Source organism: Mesitornis unicolor, unplaced genomic scaffold (genome assembly GCF_000695765.1).
Source record: "Mesitornis unicolor isolate BGI_N332 unplaced genomic scaffold, ASM69576v1 scaffold36720, whole genome shotgun sequence".
NCBI lineage: Eukaryota > Metazoa > Chordata > Aves > Mesitornithiformes > Mesitornithidae > Mesitornis > Mesitornis unicolor.
In genome coordinates, this window is record NW_010159566.1 from 1 (window position 1) to 10,850 (window position 10,850).

The window sequence follows — 10,850 nt, forward strand, 5'->3', positions numbered from 1 at the left end:
TGGGGCCACCCCTTGCCTTCGGCCCAGGCTCTGCTCTGCCCGGGCAGGGTTTCCTCACTATAAGGGGGGGCTTTGCGCCCTACTTCCCTTCACAGCAGGATGATTTTACCCTTTTGTGGCAAGGCTATTATGCTGCTTCTGTTTCCCTCACGCTGGAGGTGCTGGGACAGCCCATGAGTTAAAGCAATCCCTCGCAGATCAGGGTTGGCTAAGAGAGCTCGCAGTTCGTGGCTTGAGGGTGGGATAGGTCCTGCCACCAATTGTCCAGGGGCTGAGGCTAAGGGGTGCTCAGCCTGCACCATTTCAGGTGGTCTTTGAGTGGAGTAAGAGGGTCTGCACACCCGTATCCCACCCTATACAAAACTGGGGATGATGCTGATGCTCCTTGAGGCCTTTAGTGAAAGGAGTTATCATGGTGTGAAGGGACCTCAGACTGGTTCACCGTGCGTGGTGCTCTCCAGATGCTTATAATGAGTCTGGCTCCGAGGAATTTTGCCTCCAAACTCTGCTCACAGCAATTACACTGAAGTGACCTCTGTCTGCATGAAGAGCAGCGCTGTCACCCCCAGCACGTGGGGGTGGTGTGACTAATGCGCTGCTGCGTCCTGCACAAACAACAAGCAGTAGAGAAATGAAAAGCAGCTCTTGGAGGACTTGAAAGACTTTTTGATAAGAGCTTTCCAAAGGGCAAGGCCTGGTGTTAAATGCCAGCTGAATATGTCACCCTTGAGGCCAAGCCAGTTTGTGAGCTCTGGTAAAGCAAGGTCTGTGTGAGTTTCTGTGTTTAAGACTTTGTAAGAAGGCATTTAAACTCTTTTCTCTGCTGATACGCACAGCTGTTAGTTTGGTTCCAGGGAGTTTTCTATGGCCTATCTATCTGCAGGAATTCACTGCATGTTTTGGACCATGAAGTTCATTTGACCTAATTCTATTTATATTTTTTTTCCCCTTAGTGTCACCTCGGAGGATTATAACCTTGCTGCCCACTGACTGGCTGGAAATACTGGCTCACCTACTCTTCTGCTGCAGTGCCTACCCTATCTGAGTGTAGCCTGGCAGGGGAAGAAAAGCAGCAGACAGGCTACAGAGAATATTTTTGTGCTTCACTGAACTAATTGTTGCTTGTCCAAGAAAACAGGATGGATGGGAAGAAGTGGTACCAACTTATGGATAAGGCAGTTCCAGCAGAGTCCAAGTCTTTTCTCTGAGGAGAAGTTCTGGCATCAAAGAGGCTGAAAAGCAAACACTTCAACCAACCAAAATGGAAGGAGGCAACAGCGCAAATCTACAGCTTCAGCAACTCCCCTTGGCCACAGCAGTGGTTTCTGTGCAGCCACACACTGACTCCTTTTCTTACAAGGTCAGATTTCTACACCAGTCTATCTATAGAAGTTCTTAACTCTTCAAGTAAGCTGACAACACCACTGTATGTTGGTTAATTTTTTTTACGAAAAGTGCACTGTCTTTGTATTTAGCTGGATGTATGAGAGAAAGAAAGAGAAATTCTGTGTCTATAAGAGCTATGCAATGGAAAGAAAGACTGGCAGTTAAAATATGTGGATGTCTAGGGGTGATTGGGTACAATAAATTGTGCTAGTCTGCCTTTCAGGGTAACCCATACTTCAGTAATGGAGATCAGATGTTCTGGTCAGCCTCTCAGCTGAGGCACCACCTCCTCCACATCTTCTAAACTGAAGTCAGATGCTGACCCACTAAACTGTGCTGAGCTTTTCTGGCTCATCCGTGATCACACAGGGACGTTTTTCTGCCAACTTTATTGTCTGTTGTGGGAAGATCTCTCAGGTGTTTTTGAATGAAGCTGCTGGGTGAATCTTATTTTTGTACATCCTGATAAAGAGCTTTTTGTTCCACTGATAAGGACTTGAAATCTTTAAGTCCTTGTCTTACTGTGAATGAGAAAATCGGGAGTAGTGTGTTTACTGTTAAGGGAGGAATACAAATGTGAGCTTGGTTATCCCAAATCAATCAAAGTAAGCACTCCACTGTATCTTGGAGACTTACACCGAATTGAAAAGTGCTAATGACATCTCATGAGATTTAGACAGTTGTTGGAGGAACACAAATGCTAAATGGCCTGGCTTAGCCTCAGGCTCTTCTGTTCACTCCTAATGTACGTTTTCTTTCTGACTCAGCCTGCTTTACATCCTTTATTTATTTCAGAATCTGTCTTTAGACCGTGAGAATTATTGCTGAGCTGAGAATGCTGATGTAGGAGGGGTTGGGAGCTTGCTAAAAGCTGCTACCAGTTGCTTATTACTTTGGAATAACTTTTGATATAGAAAGCGGTATAAAATCTGTGACAGTTGGGCTGCCTCATCAAATTGGCCGAATTGTGTAACCTTGGTCGTTGAGCTATCTTCTTGCCCTCTGAGAAACTGCAAAGAATGCAAATACATACACACTAATTTGAGTCTCTTGTAGAAACTGTCTGTTAAGGAAGGGTTTTATTTCACCTGAGTTTCACAGATTTGGATCACAGCCATAGGGAACTCACCTGGATTGCCCTAGATCACACAGAAAGGGAGGAAGATAAGGAGCTATTTTATTGATAGGTGATCTAGGAACTTTAAAAGTCCAGATTGTGCAAAAAGCTCCAAATTCCTCCAGGGTCCAGTGGGTAAATTTAATATCTCAGTGTTTACTTTGTTTTTACAGGAGAACTTGATTGGTGCATTACTAGCTATCTTTGGGCATCTGGTTATCAGTATTGCACTCAACCTCCAGGTGAGTATCATGAAGGAAATATTGATCCTGTCTCAAACATCCTGCTCTAAAAAGTACCAAGCATGTTAAAGATTCTTTGCCTTTATTTTCTTTTCTAGAAATACAGCCACATCCGACTGGCAGGTTCCAAAGACCCCCGAGCCTACTTCAAAACCAAGACGTGGTGGTGTGGACTGTTCCTGCTGGTGCTGGGCGAACTGGGAGTGTTTTCCTCTTACGCCTTTGCTCCTCTCTCACTGATTGTGCCACTCAGTGCAGTGTCTGTTATCGGTAAGGGAGGAAAGCACAATGGCCATACAAGTCTGAGCACGTTGCGGTGTGAGACTGCTGGTCACTGGATCGATACATAACTCACTGTTTGTTTCTCCTTTTTTTTTTTATAGCTAGTGCAATCATAGGAATTATATTTATTAAAGAAAAATGGAAGCCCAAGGATTTTTTGAGTAAGTTCTCCAATTCCTTTTCATTTTTTCTTTCTGTTTACAAGCCATTCAACACATGACCTCTCAAGAATCATCATTAGAGGGATGGCAAGATCTCCTTTAGCTATAGCACCTCTTTGAAGAAATGCATCATTTCATCCACTGTTTAAAAATGGATTTTTTTTTTTCTGACTTGTGTCAAATCATCTGAATCTCACGTGTTTTAGGAATACATGGAAATGGTGTTTGTAGGATTTGAGAATCATGGTTCTCTGGGCTTAAGCTGCAGCCTAGGGCCTTGACTGCAGTAGTGCTGGCACAGCTGAATTCATCCATGTGCGAGTGTTTGCATTCTTCCATTTCCTAGAAAATGGGCTGTGGGCCAGGCAGGAAAAGCCCCAGATAGAGACCGTGCAGCTCCTGTTAGTTTAGCAGATGCTACCTGATATGAGCTTTTTTCCTCAACTCACAGCACACACATTGCCTAGGGATTTTTTTGGTTCTAGTATTTTGAAAGTGGGGTGTGAAGGTCAGAGCAATGAGTCATCCAGAGGAATGTGCGTGGTGTCATTAATGGTCGCTGTGCATGTGTGATTTTAATTCCATGCATCCACACTAACCCACTAACTTTGTCCTCTCTTTTTTTTTCTTTTATTTCTTTTTTTCTTGTCCTTTGGTTGCCGAAGGGCGCTATGTTTTGTCCTTTGTAGGCTGTGGTTTGGCAATTGTTGGAACTTATCTGCTGATAACATTTGGACCTAATAGTCATGAGAAGATGACAGGAGAAAATATCACTAGGCATTTAGTGAGCTGGCCATTTCTGTTGTATATGGTAAGATGGCCCATAAATGTGGGACAGTTTTCTGCTCTATGCCTGACTGGGAGTTTCATTTCAAGCCTTATTTTTCCTTATCATTACTAGCAATATTTCTTGTACCTGCTAATAAACCTATGCCAGCTTTTCCTGGTGTCGGTTCCACATTGCATGTGGACACCTGCATGCACAATTTGGAGCTCTCCCGTTCTTTCTCTGAATGATGATGTTAGGATTGAAAACTTTTCAGTTAAAGATATTTAAATAGCTTGCTCTCTCCCTGATAAGCTTCAGCCTGTGGCAGTGGTACTGATGGCAGCTGAGAGCAACTGCTCCAGACGTGTCCAAATACTGTGCATGCATCTGGGCTTCTTCTGGACTGACTGTCTCTGGAGCCGTAGATCTCACTGAAAATCCTGGGTTTTAATGGAGATAAGGTTGGCCATTAAATAAGGTGTGTGCTGTGGGAATCATGTAAAGAACTTCATTATGGAAAGTAGGCTGAGATCTCTGATGTGAATATTCAGTCAGGATTATTTGATCTGCTGCTCTGCCATGAATATAACCTCAAAAGTGTCCCATGTTTCCTGTTCTGCAAGAAGCTATTGAATATCTCATCTAATTAGAAGCAAAGATCATGCTAAATTTGACCTATAATTGTGTGGGATCCTCATTTTCCTTTGATTTGCCTTATTGTATAATTCTGTTTGACTGGCTCAGAATCCTATTTACTACCAACCCCATATACCCTGCACTTTTTAATATTCTCATTTCTATCTTTTGTAGCTTGTGGAGATCATCATATTCTGCCTGCTGCTGTATTTTTACAAGGAGAAAAATGCAAACTACATTGTAGTTATTCTTCTGCTCGTAGCTTTGCTGGGTAAGTTGATACGGACTTGTAGGATCTTCTAACAGTAAACTACAGTAAACTGAAGCATCTGTGGCATACAGGGAATTATATTGACCTAATTAATGTCATAAAATGCACCAATCTACTCCAGGAATGTTACTACAAATTAGATGAAGCTAATATCTTGCAGTGATGTTTAGGATATTTGCAGATGACCTTTGAACAATTAAGACTTCTATTCCATGAGGAATAATCTGCCAGATACAGAAAGTGCAAGTTATTTATTAGCGTTCTTAATTTTAAGCTGTGCGTACAAACCATGGTACAATATCAATGGATAAAGAAAGCTGATTCAGTGGATGAAAGAGAGGATTTGACCTACAAGAACCTCCTTGGCTCTAGGAAGATCTGCTGCGTGGCTAAAGAAATGATAAATACTCTGCCATGCCAGCATATCCCTATTTAAATTGGGAGAGCCTCCGGGCATGGGGTCAAATGATGCTTTGATATCCTCGTGCCTACAGTGGGATCCTACCGTGACTTTGGAAAGGCCAGGATCTCACTTGTACCTTTCTCCACATGAGTCTGTTGGTTTTTTTTAAGATGCTGTGATCAATTAAACTTTAAAAAGGGTGAATAATAGCGAGGCAGTGACGCATTCTGACGTGCTGCTGAATCTATGTCACAGTCCTCAGTTTTTGCGGTTTATGCAACTGCAGTCACTGCAGTGTCTTGGTTTTTTTGGGTTTTTTTAACTGCTTTAGGCTGGATTTCAGTAACTGATGCCCCAGAGGCTGCGTGAATTTTAGACAGAGCAACTACCCGAATTCTGAATGGCCCTCAGTTGTGCTTTCAGGATAAAACTAGCAGAGTTGGGGATAAACCAGGCAGTTTGCATCCCTTGTTTGGCTTGGCAAAAGAAGGGTTCAAATGCTTGTAGATCTTGGGTTTGTTTGCAGCTGCCTGCCATGTATAGAGCAAATGTGCAGCGTTCCTGTCCTGTTGCACGTGTGTCAGTGACTCAGCCGAGTCATGGTCGACGTTCACAGGTTCCATGACGGTTGTGACGGTGAAGGCTGTGGCAGGCATGATCGTCGTCTCGATACAAGGGAACTTACAACTCGACTACCCAATATTTTACATCATGTTGGTGTGCATGATTGCTACAGCCATCTTTCAAGCAACGTAAGATGTTCACTCTCTGTCTATAACTGTGCTGGTTTCAGTGGATTGGTAATTAGTGGGCTGGTTACATTTTAGAAGAATTATCAAGTCTCTTCTGTGACCTGTTCTCCAATCCATGTCACAGGAGCCTGGGATAGCGGTGTTCTTTGTTTTTCCATGTAATGACACTGCCAAGTAGTTTTAATCCCAGATTTCTACATCATTCAGGTATTCACAAAACAATGTTAGGAATGAAATGGTAGCAAATAGAATAGAATATCTGTGCACCAGCTAAAATCGAAGTGCAGAATCAGTGTTGTTGATGAAGTGTCTATTTTTTTCCCCGTCTGTTCTTGTAATAACATAAAAAGGCAGTAGCAGCAGGGACAAAAAGCTATTTAATATGTGAGTGGCATTCTGGCCCTAAGGTGAGTGGCAGTAATTTCACTGCCTTTAGTCAGTGTGGCCATAACACTTAACTTTTATCATTTATATTGGTTCCAAGGGAGGCTGCTGCAGGTTTAGTGAGAAAGAGAATAAAGTGTCTTAAATTCGTGCATCACTTTTGAAAGGTGTCCTCAAAAAGGAAACCTGTACTAGTCCATGATAACTGCTATTCAATTTGAGTATCTTTCCCAAATCAACCCCTGTCATTTGTCATTGTATTGCAGATTTTTAGCTCAAGCCTCACAGCTGTATGACTCATCTCAGATTGCCAGCATCGGCTATATCCTGTCCACAACAGTAGCGATCACAGCAGGTAACAGTGCACAGAACACTGGGTTGGTCCTTTTGAAAAGAAGGGCAAAAGATTTTGGAAAATAATCCTCACAGACGAGGAAGGTGAACGCTCACAAGATGACGACTTGTATTTTCTTGTCATCTCTCTTCTGAAACTGGCTTTTTTTCTTTCTTTGAGAAAATGTGAATTATCCCATAAGATTGTGTTAAAATGTCCTGTTAAGTTCTGTCATTTTGTTTAAATTGCATGGGAACTTACGTATGAGACTGTATTACTCAACCACACTAGAGTGTAGAAGAGGAGGATGATGTATGCTCTTAGATGTGCAACTTGAATACACTGCTGAAATTTCTCCTTGTGAAATTTTATCCAGATTTTGTTAAAATGTATGTGATAACAGTGTATAAACATACTTGCTTCCTCTGTACAAAGGTTTATGGGCACTTTTCTTCCTGGACAGTTTACTCTAATTTCAGCCCTTGCCCACATAGGCAAAGCTTTGTCTGCAGGAATGAAGATGAGCGTTTGAATCCCTCTTAGGTTCAGACCCGGCGAGCAGCCTTTTTAAGGTTTTGTTCTTGTCAATTGAGCAAAACTGGGGGGAAAAAAAAACCCAATCAACCAAAAAAACCACACAACTGCAAATGCTGGAGAAAATGGATCTGTTTAACAGTGCTGGGTACTCTCTGTGTAAATAGTAATGCTCTCCTAGGTGTATAAGGGCAATAGCTTCCCCTTGTAAATTATACATTGCCTTTTAATGCTGCTCTTCAATGTCACGAGAGAGTATGGCCTGCTCTTTGGGTAATGTTCATTTCCTATCATGTTCCAAGCCATAAGCTGCTCTCAGATTCATCAGTCTATTTACTTCAATTAGAAATGTAAAGAGTGGGAGCCAGAATGAGTGTCCTGTTGACATCCAGGACACCAAGGACACTCACCATCTTACAGCTTTGAGCTGTATAAACGTGTTTGGGGTCAAGAGTTTGTGCATCTTCTTGTAGTTTGAGATATTTGATTTGCTTTGTCATTTAGACTTCGGAAATACGGTCTCTTTATGTAGTCACCACTGCTGTGTGATAAGAATTTGGCTCAGGCTTTATTAGCACAGGGACCTGCCCAGCAATGTTTCCGTTGCAACCTCCTACCCCAATATGGAAAGACTTGTACCAGTTGCTGTGCTGCTGTACAGATTTACTTGCATCTCTATTAGTTACACTGGTATAACTATTTTGGTAGTGAAATTTTAAAAGATTTGTCAATAAATGGTGTTGCAATGGAAATCAGGCCACCTTTTCTATTTTAAGATATTAAAAAAGCAAAGGTGCTGACTATAAAAATAGGAATATTGCATGATTTGGTTTCTGGAGGGGGTGGTGCTGGAGATGTAGCACTCATTGCTCATGTAAGCTGGGAAGGAAGATGTCATGAATTATTTCTTTTTCAGGAGCAACTTTTTACTTGGACTTCACCGGCGAAGATGTTCTCCATATATGTATGTTTGCACTTGGGTAAGTGTTTAAAGTTTCCTTGATGGATAACTGGGATATATTTCTTCATGTGACTAAAACTTAAAAACCCCTTATCTGTCTCTCCATCTCTGTATTGGACGTGTGTACTGTCTTGGAGAGGCGTTCAAACAGAAAGCACTTTCTCTGTTAGAGCAAACAATGGCCCCTGGAGCTCAGTATCTCATCTGAGTGGTGATGGATGCTCTAGTGGAATTGTGTAGCGCTAGGTTATGCGTAATTGTACAACATTAAACACTAAATCCCTTACTGATTGTACTGGAGTCCTGTTTCTTAGGGCATGGGCACTCACACAATGCAGATACGATCAGTCAAGTGTTTGCTGTGTAACTGAGTGTTTAGTCCTAGGACAGTGTCTTGATGTGATTAGCTCTCCATTATCAGAGGACGTTCTGAAATGTCTTTCAGATTAGTACAGCAAAAAACAATTGGGAGATTAATGTTCTGAACTGTGCCTTTCTCTGTCAACACTGTAAAAATCAAGATCGACAGTTGTGAGTGTGTTTACCTACGGGAAACCTTTCAAAGGTCAGGTTGGTAAATCCTGGAGTTGCATCAAAGAAAAACACATTTTGATTATGCTGCTTTTCCCCCTTAGTTAAGACTAATTAATTCAGGTAAAAACTATTACCTGCGTTTTGATAAAGAAAAGGTGAGATTGTGCTGATTGCTGGGTGGATTTCAATACTGTTGAAGGGGGTTATTCAGCTGAGACAATTCCCTGTAGTTCTGACTTCACAACTCATTCTCTTCCAGTTCTTAATTCTTTGATGCTGCACGATAGGCACTCGGAAGCAGCAATGTGCAACATTATCTCCTCTCCTTTTCACAGCTGTCTCAGTAGATCTTGTCTTCTCTCTCAGGTGCCTCATAGCATTTCTAGGTGTCTTCTTGATCACAAGAAACAGGAAGAAATCTGTGCCGTTTGAACCTTACATATCAATGGATGCTATGCCAGGTAACAGTAAAAATACAGTGATTTATCACACTTTCAAGTGTTGGGCTTCACAGCAAAAGCTTTAGGCTCTGTTAAGTATGTGGATATATCCAGTGGCTGTGTTGTTTTCTACTTTTTTCTCCTCTTGTTTGGTTGTGCCTTGTGAGGGGTACATGTGTGTTTTGCGTGGAGCAGAGCAGAGGTGATGTCCCACTTGGATGCCTCTTATTCTGGGCCCTCTGGCACCTGGGGGGTGTCATATTTTGTCAGAACAGCCTCATCCAGTTGGCTGCTGTCTGGGAAGATGAACCAGTTTTAAGCATTTGCTTGGGATTGGGCTTGGTCTTCACCCAGCAGGAGGAGCTGATTACTGGGGAAGACTGCGGTGTGCTGCAAGAGGTGGAGGTCAGGGGGAGCAGAAGTTTCTTTTGGGAAGTACAGCTGAACTCTCTTTTCCTGGTGAGCTATATAAAAGATGTGCAGCGCTTGATAAATAACTGTCTGCCATCCCTCATTCACCTGAAGCTTATATCTCCATTAGTGGCTCTAGTGCTATGCAGAAAGACATTATGTCTTTCATTTAACACTCAAGGAACCGATGAGCCGCGTATCACGAACACGGAGACTATATATATAACTTACTGATTTAACAGAGCGCAGGAAGAATGCACTTTTGTTCCTAAGCATTTAATCTCTGCCTTTGCTCTTTTCAGGCATGCAGAACATGCACGATAAAGGGATTGCAGTTCAGCCTGACCTCAAAGCTTCTTTTTCCTACGGTGCCCTAGAGAACAATGACACCATGCCGGAAATTTATACTCCAGCTACGTTGCCGATCGTGCAGGAGCAACACGGTTCCAAAGGAGTCTCTGCTCCGCCCTACCGGGTGTTGGAGCACAGCAAAAAGGAGTGAGTGACCTTTAAGGAACTGATTTGACTCATCAGAAGTATGACCTTTATTTATTTGCCCATTAAAATATTAGCAAGTATAAAGCCAACCTTGATATAGTTTAAAGCTCATCTCAAACTTAATTTTCAAGGGTGATTACTATAATAAACAGCTCTCTATAGTTGTGAAGTTGAAAGGCTTCGTCTTAGCAAGAAGTAAATCACAGTTCGGTGTTGAAGGTCGCTGTCTGGAAGCGTGAGATGGTGAGTGCAATATCGTGACAGTACGAAACCAGTGAGAGAGCAGACGGTGTGAAAATGCAGAGCTGTGGGAAGTGAAGTGACTGTGCCATTTTTAGTCCTGCTGGGAGTGGGTTTATCTCCAAGTAGAAGTTTTCAGGAGTTGCTCACAGAGAGAGGCGGGCAGGATTTAACCTTTCGTATATAGAGACTGTGACGTTGTAAATGCTCGTGTCTCCAGCGTGACCACCAAACCATCTTAACACGGCAATAAAGTGTAATTGTTTTCAAGCACGAATACTGAAACTTCCTGTGTCTTTAGAGCAGCGTATTTGGTCAGAGTAAGCTACTTTATTGCTTCAAATTGTGAATCTTGGTACTTCCTGTACAACTGTTCTCTGACTGGTGTTGAACTTGTGCACTGAGAATGTGAATTGTTTTTATAACACCACTGGATTATACGGCAGCTTAGAACAAAGTTTGTTTGCCAGGTTTTTGTTTGGTTGTTTTGGGGTT

The 10,850-nt window shown here is 42.3% G+C and overlaps 1 protein-coding gene across 1 annotated transcript; it reads left to right on the plus strand.

Annotated features, from left to right (window-relative positions):
• The first annotated feature begins 1,261 nt into the window (after window positions 1–1,261).
• On the plus strand, window positions 1,262–10,119 carry NIPAL3 (NIPA-like domain containing 3). Its single transcript, XM_010187100.1, has 11 exons — window positions 1,262–1,360; window positions 2,677–2,745; window positions 2,844–3,015; window positions 3,129–3,188; window positions 3,854–3,999; window positions 4,768–4,864; window positions 5,884–6,019; window positions 6,670–6,758; window positions 8,188–8,251; window positions 9,133–9,227; window positions 9,920–10,119. Exons 1-11 carry the CDS (start codon window positions 1,262–1,264, stop codon window positions 10,117–10,119), a joined length of 1,227 nt encoding a protein of 408 aa, XP_010185402.1.
• Window positions 10,120–10,850: the final 731 nt, after the last annotated feature.

Excerpts from the sequence above, each read along its gene's own strand:
- NIPAL3 (XM_010187100.1), top strand. The coding sequence starts at position 1,262 with ATGGAAGGAGGCAACAGCGCAAATCTACAGCTTCAGCAACTCCCCTTG. Across the intron at positions 4,865-5,883 it reads TCTGCTCGTAGCTTTGCTGG|GTTCCATGACGGTTGTGACG; the intron begins GTAAGTTGATAC and ends CGACGTTCACAG. Across the intron at positions 6,759-8,187 it reads AACAGTAGCGATCACAGCAG|GAGCAACTTTTTACTTGGAC; the intron begins GTAACAGTGCAC and ends TTTCTTTTTCAG.